This window comes from Leucoraja erinacea, chromosome 9, assembly GCF_028641065.1.
Source record: "Leucoraja erinacea ecotype New England chromosome 9, Leri_hhj_1, whole genome shotgun sequence".
NCBI lineage: Eukaryota > Metazoa > Chordata > Chondrichthyes > Rajiformes > Rajidae > Leucoraja > Leucoraja erinaceus.
This window is the reverse complement of record NC_073385.1, coordinates 16,806,010-16,824,558: the sequence shown is the minus strand read 5'-3', so window position 1 is coordinate 16,824,558 and position 18,549 is coordinate 16,806,010. Positions and strand designations below refer to the sequence as shown.

At 47.5% G+C, this 18,549-nt stretch overlaps 1 protein-coding gene across 1 annotated transcript in view; it reads right to left on the bottom strand.

Moving 5' to 3' along the window:
* The window catches only part of tdp1 (tyrosyl-DNA phosphodiesterase 1), a 54,004-nt gene that overhangs the window by 13,857 nt on the left and 21,598 nt on the right, over positions 1 to 18,549 (bottom strand). The window contains exons 10-13 of the mRNA XM_055640199.1: positions 13,884 to 14,072; positions 11,460 to 11,508; positions 8,405 to 8,471; positions 4,148 to 4,255 (exon numbers count right to left, since the gene is read on the bottom strand). Coding sequence (XP_055496174.1) covers positions 4,148 to 4,255; positions 8,405 to 8,471; positions 11,460 to 11,508; positions 13,884 to 14,072 — 413 coding nt within the window. The remainder of the gene's footprint in view (positions 1 to 4,147; positions 4,256 to 8,404; positions 8,472 to 11,459; positions 11,509 to 13,883; positions 14,073 to 18,549) is intronic.

The window sequence follows — 18,549 nt, the reverse complement described above, 5'->3', positions numbered from 1 at the left end:
CCGATCGGAACGCCTGTTGAATGTTTAGTAGAGTGTTAAATTTGTTCATGATACATGTGTTTTTTATTTCTATTTATTTTTTAATGCACACTGAATGGACACTGGTTGAGCAACGTTTTTTTGTTTCCTCTGGGTATGCGAATACTCAGGAAATGACAATAAAGATATACAATACAATACAATACTACAAGATGAATGTCTCTAATGTTATAATCCCTCTCATGCTGAAACACAAACTAGTTGAAGGGAGGTGATATAATCACATTTTCATTTATTTTCATTTTTGAGTGTTCAGGTCCATCAATTGTTGAGCAATTTAAACGTTTGAAAGTTTCACCTCTCGGTAGAAAATAAAATAAGCCAATCAGCACGGTAAATGTGAGACAAAGTCTTTATTCCTATTTGACAATATAAAAAGACGACTTGCACATATTGAGAGAAGGTGCATCACACCAAACATTTGTCTACAAAAGGGCCTCGCAAACCCGAAAATCAACAAATGAGGCATGCTAGATTATTTTAAACACATTATATTAATTAACCTCCGCAACAAGCCCAAACTCAGGCATTAAAAGGGACAATGCAATGTGCTAAATGGCAGGTTTTGCGGACGAACATCTTATAGGAAGCACTTTTCAGAGGACAACACTAGAAAGTCAGCTTATTTGCTATGCATTTCTGCTAACATGCAGTAGTGTTCCTGTGGTCGGCTACCTCTTAATTCCTCTTTTTAATTAATCTCACCCTTCTGCCTTCACGCAAGCGTCCTCGATGCACATAGTGGGCTGCTGCATACAGCGCGTCAATGAAAAAAACCACCATCCTGTACTCGAAACTACTTAGTATAGGCATGTCTCCAAATGAGCCAATTCAACCAAGGGAGGATATTTATAGTGTGTGAAAAAAAAAGTGACATCATTTGTGCCACGTGATGATTTTATTACACTTGACAGTTCACAATGTTCATTCAAGATTTAACGGGAAAGCTCGGGAGACGGACAAGTCACTCGCACAAATAACAGAAATGCCGAGTACCGTGGGAACTCTTTATCTACCCCCCCGTTATATCGTGTGATATCGTGCTAGACCACGACCACTTCACTCTGGTTACATCTTGCGTCAAGTCGCCCCGTGAGAAAGGCCTATTAGGGTCTGGCTTCAGTCCATTGCAGGTGAATACGTGTCCGACATAGGTGACCTCTGGAACGCGGAACTTGCATTTCTTGGGGTTGAACTTCAGGTTAATCTCACGTGCCCTGTCCAGAATCTGCTTTAGATTTGAGTCATGCTCCGCTAGGTCCTTGCCATACACCAGGATGTCATCGACAATGATAGCGCATGGGAAGCCTGCGAACAGTTGTTCCATGGTTCTCTGAAAAACGTCGCTAGCCGAATTGATACCAAATGGCATTCTGAGAAATTTGAATCTGCCAGAACAAGCTTTTTGCTTCTAGCACGGAGAACACTATTGCGCGACCGATTTGGGCCGCGACGTCCTTATTAGTTATCATCAGATAGTGTGGGCGCTTGATGGCTTGATGTACACTCGGAGCTCATCTTTATCTTTCTTTGTCGTGATGACCATGGTGGAGTCCCAGTCTGTAGGTTCACTGATTTCAGCCAATACACCCATGGACACCATATTTTTACGTTCAGTCTGGATTCTGTCACGCGTGGCATGTGGCACGCGATGAGGGGCACGGATGGCTGGGTCAACGGTGGGGTCAATGGCGATTTTGTAAGTCACAGGCAGCTTGCCCAGTTTATCGTCGAACAGATCTGGGCAGTTTTTAATTGGGTCCTCAGATATATGTAGCTTGTGAACAGAGCGATCGAAAGAGACCAACCCCAGGTCCTGGTATGCGTGAATTCGAAGTTTGATTTTAGGACGTAGAAAGTCAGATTTTTGTGACATTTTCCAATACACACTTGAAGCTAGTTCTTCCATAGGGGGTGCAGCACCTCCCCCCCCCCCATAGGCATGCAAGGTCGAGTCGTCTCTAGTGAAGGTCTCATTATTTCTCATCTTGTTGTAGACATTCAGGGACATTACATTCACGCGCACCCGGTATCCAATTTGGCCTTCACAGGCTTGTTATTAATTAGCATGGTAACAGAGTGATCCAAAAGCTTACCAGCTGTGCGGAGGAGGGTGTGAACAGTAGACTCTTCATATGAGCTAATTGGATCATCCTCGTGGGCAGCGTCGAGCTGTTCTTGAGAGTCCAAGAATGTTTGGTCTTGTTGCAGCAGGTGTAGATTAGACGCCAAACTGGAATTGCGGTTCCCAAAAATGACCTGCAGCAAACGGCAAAGTGGTTCATTTTCTTGCAGTAGTTGCATGGCTTGCCGTTTGCTGGACAGAATAACCGACCTTTGTTGTGGAAGTAGTTAGTTAGGACACCTTTGCGGCGGTTCATTCCTAAATCCTCTGTTAGTTGTCGGCGTGGCTCGTTTAGTGAAGCCCGTCTGGTTTATACTCTTTTTCCGAGTCGAACTGGTTGCTCAGTGGGGCCACAACCTCCAACGTGCGGCAGCTTGTTCGAGAGTTAGGTCAGCATTACGGAGTAGTTATGTTTTGAGCTTTTGATCGGACATACCACTAACAAGTTTGTCACGTATTAACTCATTCGTTATTTCACCAAAGCGGCATCGCTGAGCCATGTATTTTAAGTCGCAAATAAAACGTTCAACAGGTTCATCAGAAAGCTGTTGTCGCGAGAAGAACTTAGCTCTTTCCAGGATGCCGTTAGAAGGCAGGTCACATAGTTCACGGAATTTACACAGCAGTACATTGTGGTTACGCACAGTCTCAGCTGGTACTATTACCTGGCCGTTACCGTCAAGTACGGCTTGCGCAAAGTCGAAGGTTTGCGCGCGAATCAGAGCCTCGGGTCCCGCCAGGTTTAGCAAGAGCAAAGCCTTGACCTCATCTGGATCATTTCGATGGACGATGTTGATATAGTGTTCGTAATCAATCTCCATCGTTCTCCAATGTCCGAGTTGAAGATGAGCCGAGCTGGCTTGCGGCACGAGTGAGCCATGGTAATAAAGATCAAACGAATAAAACCCGATATACGGGCGCAGCGGTTTACTTCACGCTTTCCGACACCATGTAAACGACTTGACAGACACAGGTCTGGAGTTTAATTCATCTTTAATCATAAGATATAGTAGGGCGGTACAGTAGGTTGTTAGTTCATTACTACCGCTAACATGACTACGTAATGTAGGAAATGGGTGTTAATATAAAGTGTGCAGTAAGGTGGAGTTAATGATGCTACACTACTCTGATTGGTTCGCATGCAATAACCAATCTACAGATTTATTATGCTGTGTATGATTGTAATTGGATAGAAAGATTGTCCCCACCTGTATAACCATGTAATACTGTAGTTATTGGTCTAGAATCACCACCCGTTGTAAGTTACCTCTCACTGTATCAGATTCAGATTCAGATTCAGATTCAATTTTAATTGTCATTGTCAGTGTACAGTACAGAGACAACGAAATGCATTTAGCATCTCCCTTGAAGAGCGACATAGCAAACGATTTGAATAAAAAATAAATAATAAGTGTCCGGGGGGGGTGATTGGCAGTCACCGAGGTACGTTGTTTAGTAGAGTGACAGCCGCCGGAAAGAAGCTGTTCCTCGACCTGCTGGTTCGGCAACGGAGAGACCTGTAGCGCCTCCCGGATGGTAGGAGGGTAAACAGTCCATGGTTGGGGTATCAACCATATATATATGCTAATTCCTTTGTTTGAGCACATGTTTCTCACCTGGTCACGATGGTGAAATAAAGGATGATTTAAAGTATTCCAGTCGGTGTTTCCACTGAACGGACTAAGGGATATAAATACCGGAATTATCAGTTGGGCTGAAGGGCCTGTTTTATTGCTGTATGACCTTGACCCGACCTGTCAGGCAGGTGGGATCAGGGTAGATGGAGCATCTTTGTTGGCACGGGCTAGTTGGGCTGAAGGGCCTCTTTCCGTGTTGTATGACTTTATGATCCCGACCTGAAACGTTACCTGTCCATTCCCTCTACAGATGCCGAGTTCCTCCAGCACCTTGTGTTTGGCTCAAGATCCCTTCTGTATTCATTCTATTTCCCACGTCTTGGCCTGAGGTAGTCTGAACTCTCACCTGGTGACGAGAAACCACGCGAGCTCTCCGAAATCTGGCGAAGCCCTCATGTACGTCTTGATGTGGGGCAGGGCCTGGCTTCGACCTGTGACCTCCGCCGACCAGCGGCTGAGGAAAAGCATGCAGGCAGGTCAAAGGTCAACGTTTGCCTCTCAAAACACACAAACCATTGATGAATATTTTATTATCACATGTGACATGTCAGTGACGTTCTAAGTTTTGCATACCTTACACAAAGTATGCAAAGAGACGCCAGGTATAGGATGCCGACAGGGTTACAGAGTCTTCAACAGGTTCCCAATGGACCCTCTTTGTCCTCGGCAGCACCCCATCCCACCCCCCCCCCCCCCCCCCCCCCCACACATCATAAGTGACAGGAGCAGAATAAGTCATTGTAAAATTCTTTGCTTGTATACCGAAGGTATGCAAATGGTTGCCACATAAAGTACGCTGACAAAGTTATGAAGAGGGTGCAGAATCCTTAGGCCCCCTTCGGTCATGGCTGACCATGGGTGTCTCTCCAGGGTGCTATTCCCTACATGGAGGATGCCTGTGCATGACTTTGTTTAATGTGGGGGAGGCTGGTGCACAGACAGCCACCCCATGGTCAAGAGTCAAGAGTCAAGAGTCAATTTAATTGTCATTTGGACCCCTAGAGGTCCAAACGAAATGCCGTTTCTGCAGCCATACATTACACACAAATAGACCCAGACACAACATAATTACATTTTACATAAACATCCATCACATAGCTGTGATGGAAGGCCAAAAAAAACTTATCTCTCCACTGCACTCTCTCCCCCCCGATGTCAGAGTCAAAGTCAAAGCCCCCGGCTGGCGATGGCGATTGTCCCGCGGCCATTGAAGCCACGCCGGGTGGTGCGAGGTCGCACACCGGGTCTTGATGTTGGAGCCCCCGGTGTGCGCTCGTAAAGTCCCGCGGCCGTTCCAGCCGCGCGGGGCAATGGTGTTAGGCCCCGCTCCAGGAGCTCTTCGACCCCGCAACTCGGGCGGGAGAATTCGCCGTTGCAGGAGCCCCGAAAAGCGGTCTCTCTCCAGGGATCCGCGGGCTCCCGGCGCCGCTGTCCGCAGACCCGCAGCAGCAGCCTCCGACTCAGCAGCAGCCTCCGACTCAGCAGCAGCAGCAGCAGCAGCGGCAGCAGCAGCAGCGCTCCTCCACCGCTCCAACCGCTCCGGACTCGGCCAGCCCCGCGACGGCGACGGTGAGTAGCACCTGAGTCCCCAGCTTCTTCCTGTTGGAGGCCGCTCCTCGTTGCGGCCTCAACGACAACGGAAACCCGACGAGAAAGGGTCGGGTCTCCAGTGCAGGGAGAGATTTAAAAAGTTCCCCCCCCCTCCCACCACCCCACCCCCCACCCCCCCACACACACACCCCAACAAAAAATAGCAAAAACTACATTAAAACACAGACAGAAAATAATAAAAACGCGGACAGACTGCAGAGGCCGCTGCTGGCCAGAGCCGCGCCGCCTATCTGTCCTTGACAGATCTGGGTCAGGATCCAGTGGCATGGAGTCCAAGACAACTGGAGACCCTTTTCTGCTGCAGCCTTCATCCGCCCTCCCAGCCGTTGTGAAGCTCCACTAAAGTCAGCCATCGTTCTCTGCCTGTTCCACCGTTGAGGTCTTGGTTGGATTGCTCTTTGTCCGAGACCTCCCTCTCGACCTTACCGCCATGGGTGGCCCTACCAGGAGCATAGCTCCAGACGGCATCGCTCTCAGGACCTCAGGCTTCTCCACACAAGCTTCTCCGCCACGACAAGGTGACAATCCACTGAGACGAGTGCTGCCTAGAGAATGGACAAACTTGGATTGCTCCCTCTGGAGTGTCGGAGGTTGAGGGGAGACCTAATAGAAGTTTATAAAAATGATGAGAAGCACAGATAGGGTAGACCAAAGATCCTATAGCGGAACAAGATAGACCACTCCTTCTAAATGCAATGGGCTGACGTGTAGTACGCAATGGAGCGGAACGTGGGCCTTTTTTTCATCCATTTCAGTAACCCGACCCGACCCGACGCAGTGTAATCAACGTTGCGGGGGAACAGTTTGTGTTAATAAATTATAATTCTGAAAATGAGGAGAAGATTTTTACCAAAGAACTTTTGATTTATACGAGGATGTTTCCGTAACCGGCTTCCGTCTCCGCACTAGTATCTTTGCTCCGCTACGGGATCTTTGGTGCGGAGACGGAAGCCGGTTACGGAAATGGGGCCGAAAATGACCCATGAATCTGCCCATGACCGTACTACGTCTTTTTCGTCGAGTGATCCATCTTGCTCGCTATAGGATCTTTGGGGTAGACATTCAGAACCTTTTCCCAGGGTAGAAATGTCAAAGGTCAGAAGGTCATAAGTGATTGGAGTAGAATTAGGCGATTTGACCCATCAAGTCTACTCCATCATTCAATCATGGCTGATCTATCTCTCCCTCTCAACCCCCGTCTCCTGCCTTCCTAACCCCTGACACCCGGGGGTCCCTGTTTGATCGCTCGGCGGCCCCTACATCGCAGGTCGACAGACTGACCACAGCCCCAGTGTCCCATAAAGAAACTCATTAATCACTCGCGACACGGTGGCACAGCGGGTAGAGCCGCTACCTCACAACACCAGAGACCCGGGTTCGATCCCGACCTCGGGTGCTGTCTGTGTGTGTGGAGTTTGTCCGTGATCCCAGTGACTAGTGTGGGTTTCCTGCGGGTGCTCCGGTTTCCTCCCACGTCCCAAAGACGCGCAAGTTTGTTGGTTAATTGGCCCACTGTGAATTGACCTCTAGTGTGTAGGGAGTGGATGAGAAAGTGGGACAACGTAGAAATAGTATGAACTGGTGATCGATGGTCGGCATGGACTCGATGGGCTGAAGGGCCTGTTTCCACGCCGTATTTTCAATCAAAACCATTGGAGGGCACAGAGAAAAGACCAGTGGGGAGGACTCTTGACTGGTGGGTAGGAAGGAACTGCAGACGCTGGTTTACACCGAAGATAGACATAAAAAGCTGAAGTGACTCAGCAGGACAGGTAGCATCTCTGGATGGAAGGAATGGGTGACGTTTCGGGTCGAGACCCTTCTTCAGACTGAGGACTCTTGCATTGATCACACACAACCTGTATTGATCAGGTAACTTTGACATGGCAGTACATCCAAGATACTCAGAGGAGCGATATCATAGTAATAGAGTGATACAGTGTGGAAACAGGCCCTTCGGTCCAACTCCGCCACACCGGCCAACACGTGCCTGCATTTGGTCCATATCCCTCCAAACCTGTCTTATCCATGTACCTGTCTAACTGTTTCTTAAACGTTGGGATAGTCCCTGCCTCAACAACCTCTTCATCAGCCGTGATGCGGCGAATGTGGAACTGGGCCTCGGCCTGCTGAAACCACACTTGAGGCTGCGATGTCCAGAACACGGGCAGCTTAAGAGCGACAGCATTTTGCTGCACCGGAACGCCGGCAACCCCAGGTTCAGCGTCGGCTGCTTCCATGTTTCAATTCCAAAATAACCGTTTTGCATCGTCGGGGTCACCAGCATAGCAAGGCACGTGTTGTTAAACAAAGTGATCTTTATTGAGTTGAACAAAGAACAGTTCACACTCGACTGGGGAGGGTTATCCCAAGTTCTCTATCTATATCTACATATAAATAAATAAAACAGGGCATACCCCTAGGCCACGTGACGACTTCTTCCCGCCAAACCTAGTCACGTGACCCTGCCAATCCAAGGGCCGAGGGTTCGCCCAATAAGTGGCCGAACCACCTGGGGGTGCCACAGGGGAATAGAAAGGATGAATGCACAGTCTTTTTCCACCCAGAGTTGGGGAATCGATAAACAGAGGACAGGGTTTAAGGTGAGAGGGGAACGATTTAATAGGAACCTGAGGGACAACTTTTTCCATTCGGAAGGCAGTGGGGTGCATTGAACGGGCTGCCTGTGGAGAGAGATATCATGGTGACGTTTAAAAGGTAAATGGATAGGCGAGGTTTAGAGGGAAGATAGACACAAAATGCTGGAGTAACTCAGCGGGACAGGCAGCCTCTCTGGAGAGAAGGAATGGGTATACGAAGGAACTGCAGATGCTGGCTTCTCCTCTCCATTCCACCTCTCCAGAGATGCTGCCTGTCCTGCTGAGTTTTTTATATCTATCTTGGATTTAAACCAGCATCTGCAGTTCCTTCCAACACTATCAATGTTGTGAGGATCATTTAACACAGACCTGGGAGGTTAGGTATCACTTACTTCATGAATGTGGGCAGCCAGGGCTGTTTCTGGGCTGTGTCAATGGCGTAGGGAAGAGAACCTCCACCTGGTGAAGGAAATAACCTCCATTAGCAGTGATCACCCTTCACACATTGAGGCGCAGTTACAAATACATCGCCTTAAAATTGTTGGTAGACACAAAATTGCTGGAGTAACTCGGCGGGACAGGCAGCATCTCTGAAGATAAGGAATGGGTGACGTTTCGGGTCGAGAGACTGATTCTCCCTAGAGATGCTGCCTGTCCCGCTGAGTTTCTCCAGCATTTTGTGTCTACCTTCGATTTAAACCAATAGCTGCAGTTCTTTTCTACGCCTCAAAATTGTTTGCATATAAGGTATTTTCCAAGAACTGAAGGGGTCACGGTGGCGCAGCGGTAGAGTTGCTGCCTCACAGCGCCAGAGACACGGGTTCGATCCTGGCTACGGGTGCTGTATGGAGTTCGTGCGTTCTCCCCGTGACCAGCGTGGGTTTTCTCCAGTTTCATGCCACACTCCAAAGACGTACGGGTTTGCAGTTAATTGGCTTGGTATAACTATAAATTGTCCCTAGTGTGCTGGAATCACTGGTCAGCACGGACTCGGTGGGCCGAAGGGCCTGTTTCTGCACAGTATCTCTAAACTAAATACATAAGCACATATAAACATAGAAAATAGGTGCAGGAATAGGCCATTTGGCCCTTCGAGCCAGTACCGCCCGCCATTCAATATGATCACGGCTGATCATCCAAAATTAGTAACCCGTTCCCGCTTTTTCCCCATATCCCTTGATTCCTTTAGCCCTAAGAGCTAAATCCAACTCTCTCTTGAAAACATTCAGTGAATTGGCCTCCACTGCTTTCTGTGGCAGAGAATTTCACAGATTCACAACTCTCTGGGTGAAAAAGGTTTTTCCTCATCTCAGTCCTAAATGGCCTACCCCTTATTCTTAAACTGTGCCCCCGGGTTCTGGACTCCCCCAACTTTGGGAACATTTTAACTGCATCTAGCCTGTCCAATCCCTTAAGAATGTTATATGTTTCTACAAGAGCCCCCTCATCCTTCTAAATTCCAGTGAATATAAGCCCAGTCGATCCATTCTTTCATCATATGTCAGTCCCGCCATCCCGGGAATTAACCTTGCGAACCTATGCTGCACTCCCTCAATAGCAAGAATGTCCTTCAAATTAGGAGGCCAAAACTGCACACAATGCTCCAAGTGTGGTCTCACCAGGGCCCTGTACTACTGCAGTAGGACGTTCTTGCTCCTAAACTCAAATTCTCTCGCTATGAAGGCCAACATGCCATTTGCTTTCTTCACTGCCTACTGTCCCTGCATGCTTACTTTCAGTGACTGGTGTACAAGGACACCCAGGTCTCATTGCACCTCCCCTTTTACAAATCTGACACCATTCAGATAATAATCTGCCTTCTTGTTCTTGCCACCAAAGTGGATGACTTCACATTTATCCACATTATACTGCATCTGCCATGCATCTGCCCACTCACCCAACCTATCCAAGTCACCCGGCAGCCTCATTGCATCCTCCTCGCAGCTCACACTGCCAACCAGTTTTGTGTCATCTGCAAACTTGGAGATGTCACATTTAATTCCTTTGTTCTTTAATTCCTTAATATATATTGGCTTGGTGTAATTATAATTTGTCCCTTGTGTGTGTAGGTGCCTGTAGCACCCCCACTGGTCCTGACTGCCATTCTGAAAAGGACCCGTTAATTCCCACTTTGCTTACTGTCTGCCAACCCGTTGTCTATCCACGTCAATACCTTACCACTAATACCATGTGCTCTAATTTTGCACACTAATCTCTTGTTTGGGACATTGTCAAAGGCTTTTTGAAAGTCCAGATACACCACATCAACTGGCTCTCCCTTATCCATTCTACTTGTTACATCCTCAAAAAATTAGAGAAGACTAGTCAAGCATGATATCCCCTTCATAAATCCATGCTGACTTTGACTGATCCTGTCACTGCTTTCCAAATGCGCTGCTAATAACATCTTTAATAATCGACTCCGGCATCTTCCCCACTACCAATGTCAGGCTAACTGGTCTATAATTCCCCATTTTCTCTGTGGGGTTACATTGGCTACCCTCCAGTCCACAGGAACTGATCCAGAGTCTATAGAACATTGGAAAATGATCACCAATGCATCCACGATTTCTAGAGCCATCTCATTGAGTACCCTGGGATGCAGACCACAGGCCCTGAGGATTTATCTGGCTCCAGTCCCAACAGTCCACTTAACACCATTTCCTAACTAATGTGGATTCCCTTCAGTTCCTCCCTCCCACTAGATCCTCGGTTCCCTAGTATTTCTGGGAAATTGTTTGTCTTCCTTAGTGAAGACAGAACCAAAGTACTTGTTTGGTTTGCCATTTCCTTGTTTCCCATTATAAATTCACCTGTTTCTGATTGTAAGGGACCTACATTTGTCTTCACTAATATTTTCCTCTTCACGTAACTAAAGAAGCTTTTACAGTCAGTTTTGATATTCCCCGCAAGCTTTCTTTCATGCTCTATTTTCCCCTCCTAATTAACCCCTTTGTCCTCCTCTGTAACATTCTAAATTTCTCCCAGTCCTCCAGTGTGCTGCTTCCTCTGGCCAATTTATATGCCTCTTTCTTGGATTTAACACTATCCCTAATTTCCCTCGTTAGCCACGGTTGAGCCGTCTTCCCCGTTTTATTTTTACGCTAAACAATTGCTGCAGTTCATCCATGCGATCTTTAAATTTTTGCCATTGCATCGCTACCGTCAACCCATTAAGTATCATTTGCCAGTCTATCCTAGCCAATTCCCGTCTCATACCATCAAAGTCTCCTTTCTTTAAGTTCAGGACCCTCGTCTCTGAATTAACCGTGTCACTCTCCATCTTAATGCAGAATTGCACCATATTATGGTCACTGTTGCCCAAGGGGCCTTGCACAACAAGATCTCTAACTAATCCTTCCTCATTACACAATGCAAGCTCATGCACATACGCAAAGAACATAATATGTTGATAATATGCATGTGAAAGTTGATGCAAGATCTTACCTGGATATCCTTCCAAACTTGTTCTGACGTTCTCGACTGTCGGATAAACCTACACAACAAATTTCCAATTAAAATAATTATTCTTAAACTGTGGCCTCTGGTTCTGGACTCCGCCAACATCGGGAACATGTTTCCTGCCTCTAGCGTGTCCAAACCCAGAATAATCTTATATGTTTCAATAAAATCCCCTCTCATCCTTCTAAACTCCAGAGTATACAAGCCCAGTCGCTCCATTCTCTCAGCATATGACAGTCCCACCATCCCAGGAATTAACTTGGTGACCCTACACTGCACTCCCTCAATAGCAAGAATGTATTCCCTCAAATTAGGGGACCAAAACTGCACACAATACTCCAGGTGTGGTCTCACTAGGGCCCTGTACACCTGCAGAAGGACCTCTTTACTCCTATACTAAACTCCTCTTGTTATGAAGGGCAACATGCCATTTGCTTTCTTCACTGCCTGCTGTAGGCCATTCTGAAGAAGGGTCCCGACTCTGAACGTCGCCTGTCCATTCCCTCCACAGATGCTGCCTGACCCGCTGAGATTCTACAGGACTTTGTTCAGTGCCCCAATTAAAATCAAACTTGAAGCAGAAAAAAAATTGTGTTTTAGTTCCAAAATAAACACGGCAGGTCCCAAATGGTTCCATCGCCATTAGGAGATGAAGGTGAGAGAAGTCATAGTCTGAATATAGAGCATAGAAACAGGCCCACTGGCCCACCATGTCCATGCCAACTGTCCAATGACTTACAATATTAATGCCATACTCCAGTAATCTGAATCTGAATCTACTTTGACCAAAGCCTACTGTGCCACATATTCATGTAGATACTTCATTAATATCTGAAGAAAAGTCCTGGCCTGAAAGGCTGCCTTTCCATGTTTAGGAACTGTGTAGGAAGGAACTGCAGATGCTGGTTTAAAACCAAAGATGGACACAAAATGCTGGAGCAAATCAGGGGGACAGGCAGCATCTCTGGAGAGAAGGAATGGGTGACGTTTCGGGTCAATACCCTTCTTCAGACTGACTCCCAAGTCTGAAGAAGGGTCTTGAACCGAAACATCACCCATTCCTTCTCTCCAGAGATGATGCCTGCCCCGCTGAGTTACTCTAGTATTTGGTGTCCACCAGCCATGTTCTCCAGAGATGCTGGCTGACCTGCTGAGTTGATCCAGCACTTTGTGTGCATTTCAGTGTGAATCTGCACAAGTCATACCCATGTTAAAACTCCAGCTCAGTTCTACTCACAATGGAGTTATGGGGGAGAGGCAAGATAAGGCACCACGCTATTCGGCAACTCTTCACCCAGACAAGGAAGGTGGAACTCTTCACCCTATAAAGGTGTTCAGTGACGCATTCAGAAAGTAAATAAGGAGAAACTATCACCAGAGGCAACTGGAACCATCAACAATGGTGAAGCTGTAGAATTATATGCCTGTGGAGGCCAAGTCAGTGGATATTTTTAAGGCAGAGATAAATAGATTCATGATTAGTGCGGGTGTCAGAGGCTATGGGGAGAAGGCAGGATTAGGAGGGAGAGATAGATCAGCCACAATTGAATGGCGGAGTAGACTTGATGGGCCGAATGGCCAAACTCTGCTCCTATCACTTATGACCTTATGATCAACTCGGTGAAAGACGCTCTTTGGTCTGCCCGATACCTCGTTGGTCTCCGAGCAGAGCGAGATGTCCGTCAGGGAAAGTTGCCGACTGGCCCGCTCCAGATTGCAGGAGTGCGTGCTGAGGGACGCCCTGAAGTTCAGTACAAACAACGGCAAGGCTCTGTGGGAAAGGAGTGCGGCACAGCAGCACAGCGGTAGAGCTGCTGCCTCACAGCGCCGGAGACCAGAGTTCGATCCTGACCTCAGGTGCTGTCGGTTTACGGAGCTTGCACGTCCTCTGTGTGACCGCGTGGGTTTTCTCCGGGTGCTCCAGTTCCCTCTCGCACTCCAAAGACGTGCGGGTTTGTAGGTTAATTGGCTTCTGTAAATTGCCCCGATTATGTAGGGAGTGGATTGGAAACTGGGATAACATAGAACTAGTGTGAACGGGGAATATATGTAATAAAATTGAACCGCAGATGCTGGTTTATACCAAAGATAGACACAAAGTGCTGGAGTAACTCTACGGATCAGGCAGCATCTCTGGAGAACGTGGATAGGTGACGTTTCGGGTCAGGAGCCTTCTTCATGCTTGTTCGGCGTGACGTGCGGGTTTGTAGGTGAATTGGATTCTGTAAATTGCTCCATAGTGCGTAGGGAGTTGATGCGAAAGCGGGATAACATGAATCTAGTGAGCAGGTGATCATTGGTCGACGTGGACTCGGTGGGCCGAAGGGCCTGTTTCCATGCTGTAACTCTGAACTAAACGAAACTAAAAGGTCGAAGCCCTTCTCGTGGTGCTTTGAAGAATATACCCACCAAATGAAGAGGAGCCGGCTTTAGGCTGACGAACTGTCTCTGATTTGGGCCTAGTGTCGCAAGGCTCTCCTTAAACTCCGAGCACAGCCATTTTGTTTCATCGCCTCCCAGGGAGCCGATGCTGGAGAACTGGCCAATGAGGGGCCACAATTCCTGGTTCGGCACGGATGAATTGCAGTTGCTCAGCACCTGGGGGAGGGGGGAAGAAGAGTCAAGAGGGAAGAGTGTTTAATTGACATATGCCACCGAAACAGAACAACGAAATTTGATTTACAGACTGTTCCCAGGGACACATTCAGAGACTGACATCGAGTGCCAATGCCAAGGCTCGGTGGGGGAGGACCACGGTCTAGGGTCCTTCCGCTGCTGGACACAAAATGGTGGAGTAACTCAGGGGGTCAGGCAGCATCTCTGGAGAGGAGGAATGGGTGACGTTTTGGATCGAGACCCTGCTTCAGACTGAAGGTAGACAAAAATGCTGGAGAAACTCAGCGCGTGAGGCAGCATCTATGGAGCAAAGGAATAGGTGACGTTTCGGGTGGAGACCCTTCTTCAGACTGATGTGGGGGTGGGGGGGGGGGGGGGAAGAAGAAAAGAAGAGGCGGAGACAGTGGGCTGTGGGAGAGCTGGGAAGGGGAGGGGAAGAAGGGAGAAAGCAAGGACTACCTGAAATTGGAGAAGTCAATGTTCAATTTATTAAATTGGACTGATAACACTGGAGGTTTTTAAACTGGGTAGTTGGCTAGTCATACTGATATAGCAGCACAGTTTAATATACCAGACAGATTCCGCAACCTCGGTGGGCCTTAAAGCCACTATTATATAATTCTTAGTTTCCAGCAATTTATTTTGTTCGTATGGAGCTTAAATTAAAATTGAAATCAAATCCGTGACTTACTAGCATCCGAGGCATCGTTAATGGCAAGGTGAATATTGAAATTTAATCTCGGTTTTGTTCTGCAGATTATTGAAATTAAATAAACCGTGACATCAGAGAGAGACGGAGACACAAGGGACTGCAGGGGCTGGCGATGCGAGGCAAAAGCTAAGCGCTGGAGGAACTCGGCGGGTCAGGCAGCATCCGTGGAGAAGAAATGTCACATTTCGTGAGGGCGCAGATTTATGGTGCGAGGGGCAAAGTTGAAAGGCGATGTGCGGGGCAAGTCTTTTTTTTATGCAGAGGGTGGTGGGTGCCTGGAACGTGCTGCCAGGGGTGGTGGTGGAGGCAGATATACGATAGCGGTGTTCAAGAGACTTTTGCGTAGATACAAGGATACGCAGGGAATGGAGCGGTGTGCATCACGTGCAGGCAGAGGAGATCAGTTTAACCTGGCAGATGGGTCTCGACCTGAAACGTCACCCATTCCTTCGCTCCATAGATGCTGCCTCACCCGCTGAGTTTCTCTAGCATTTTTGTCTACCTTGGATTTTCCAGCGTCTGCAGTTCTTTCTTAAACACTTCTTCGGACTGATGTCAGGGGAGTGGGTGGGACAAAGATAGAATGTAGTCGGAGACAGTAAGACTAGTGGGAGAACTGGGAAGGGGAAGGGGATGGAGAGAGAAAAAAAGAGACTGAAATCGCCCACCTCGAAGCAAAGTATGGATTTGCAAAGAAAGTCTGTGGAGGTTTGCAAGGGTCCCAGCATCACACGGGAGGGCTGGTCACCCAATGTAATATTCCACCTCTCCACCAATTCCAATATTGCTGGCCAGTAAGGGGGGGGGGGTGTTCTGTAGCGCTAGTATGGGTGTTGTGGGCCGAAGGGACTGGTTTCCAGAGGGTATACGTAGCAGTAAGCTCTCTTGAATTACTCAAACGGTTCAGGGTGGCGTCTCCACTTGGGTCCTTCTGTACTCAGCGCCACCTCTCCACTAAGCGGAAATGACGCACTCAGCGCCACCTCTCCACTAAGCGGAAATGACACACTCATCGCCACCTCTCCACTAAGCGGAAGTCACGGAATGAGCGGCAATTTTGCATTAAACAGAGTCCTGATCTAATAAAACTATTATTCATGGTTTTTTCTTCCAAAAACTGTAGCACACTTTTCAATAGGCACAGTTAAAAGACGCATTTTCAAAACAAACCTGTTGTATTTGGCAAGGCAACTTTAATTTGGCAAGGCAACTTTAATTTGGCAAGGCAACTTTAATTTGGCAAGGCAACTTTAATTTGGCAAGGCAACTTTAATTTGGCAAGGCAACTTTAATTAGGCAAGGCAACTTTAATTAGGCAAGGCAACTTTAATTAGGCAAGGCAACTTTAATTAGGCAAGGCAACTTTAATTAGGCAAGGCAACTTTAGCATTCTCAAGTCAACTTTTCAATTAGGCAAGGCAACTTTAGCATTCTCAAACCCAAGGCAACTTTTGCATTTTCAAACACATTAAGGGCACACAATTTAGTAGACATGTGTTCAGTGTTATTCACAGCTCAGACTGAGAGACGTGACCCTCTCGCTCCCCCATCTTGCAGAGACTGACTGAGGAACTCAACACTTCCGGGTTTTATAGTCCCTTCGGAAGGGGCTTGGCCTTCAGGAGAGAGAATCTCAACATTTTTTAAACATTAATAAGTCTTTTATTTTTCATCAATGGGAAAAATCCTCTTGTCCTGCGCAGAGGAGGGGGACTCTGAGTAAGATGGCCAAAAATCAGAGCCGTAAGTGGCAGTGTTTTTTCTAAAATCAATATACAGTGCAACAGGAAGTGGTCAAGATGAGACTTTTAGGAATATAGATTAAGGGTTTGGACATGCTAGAGGCAGGAAACATATTCCAGATGTTGGGGGAGTCCAGAACCAGGGGCCACAGTTTAAGAATAAGGGGAAAGCCATTTAGAACGGAGACGAAGAAACACTTTTTCACACAGGGAGTTGTGAGTCTGTGGAATTCTCTGCCTCAGAGTGAGGTGGAAGCTGGTTCTCTGGATACTTTCAAGAGAGAGCTAGGTAGGGCTCTTAAAGATAGCAGAGTCAGGGGATATGGGGAGAAGGCAGGAACGGGGTACTGATTGTGGATGATCAGCCATGATCACATTGAACGGCGGTGCTGGCTTGAAGGGCCGAATGGCCTGCTCCTGCACCTAATGTCTATATAAACAAGAATTGCTACAGACTGGGATAGGTAGGGTAAATGTACACAGTCTTTTACCCAGGGGAGTGGAATTGACAACCGCAGGACATGGGTTTAAGGTGAGGGGGGGGGGGGGGGGACAAGATTTAATCGGAACCTAAGAGGCAACTTTTTTTTACACAAAGGGTGGTGGATGTATGGAGGAGGTGGTTGAGACAGGTGTTATCGCAACATTTAAAGAACATTTGGACAGGGATATGGGATAGGACAGGTTTGGAGGGGTTTGAGCCAAACACAGGCAGGTGGTAACAGGTAGACACAAAATGCTGGAGTAACTCATCGGGACAGGCAGCATCTCTGGAGAAGGAATGGGTGACGTTTCGGGTAGAGACCCTTCTTCAGACTGACTCTCAAGACTAGATCAGTCTGAAGAAGGGTCTCGACCCAAAACGTCACGTATTCCTTCGCTCCATAGATGCTGCCTCACCCGCTGAGTTACTCCAGCATTTTGTGTCCACAGGTATGTGGGACTAGTATAGATGGAGCATGTTGGTTGGCATGGGCAAGTTGAGCTGAAGGACCTGTTTCCATGCTTATATTAAAAGTAACCGAGAATAATAGAGCAAAGCCAAAAACAATGCCCCCAAGTCTATGTAGTTTGGCGCTTATTTGGAACTGTTCCTGAACCTGGACGTTATGGGCCTGTCCCACTTAGGCGACCTTTTAGGCGACTGCCAGGGACCAGTTTTAATGTAATTCACCCACGACACCTGGCGACAACCTATGACAACACCTGCGTCAACCTACGACAGCAAAAATAGTCGCCTCTGTCGCCAAAATATTTTCAACATGTTGAAAATTTTTCAACAGTGGCCTGTAGTCGCCCAAAACGTCACCTAAGTGGGACAGGCCCATTGCAGTTTTCAGGCTTCTGTACCTTCTTCCCGATGGCAGGGGTGAAATATGTGTGTGGCCCAGTTGGTGTGGGCCTCCGATGATGCTGGCTGAGGCAGATACAATAAGACATTTGAACAGGTACAAACAAGGACAGGAAAGGTTGCAAGGGGTACGGGTCAAACAAGCAAATGGAACTAACGTAGCCGAGCATCTGGGCCGGCATGGTCGAGTTGGGCCGAAGGGCTTGTTCCTCTGCTGTATCTAGATTTATTTCAGTCACGTGTACCGAGGTACAATGAAAAGCTTTTGCTTGCGTGCAAATCATATAATACCAGTCATGAATCCCATCAAATCAAACACATGCACAAAGGTTGGAGCATTGAGAAAAATACCAGAGTGCAGAATATAGTCTCTCGACATTAGAGCACAACAGTTCCAGAGTAAAAGTCCAATGACCGCAATGAGGTACGATGGAAACATGGGATGGACCCCGAGCTTGTGGAAGGACTGTTGAGATGTCTGATAACAGAGGGGAAGAAGCTGTTGCTGAGTGTGGTGGTGCGCGCTTTCAAGCGTTTGTATTTACTGCTCGATTGGAGAGGAGAGAGGAGGGAATTATCGGGGTCAGAAAGGGTTCTTGGATTGTGTTGGCTGCTTTCCCAAGGCAGTAATGTTTAGTTATCTAGTGTAGGACT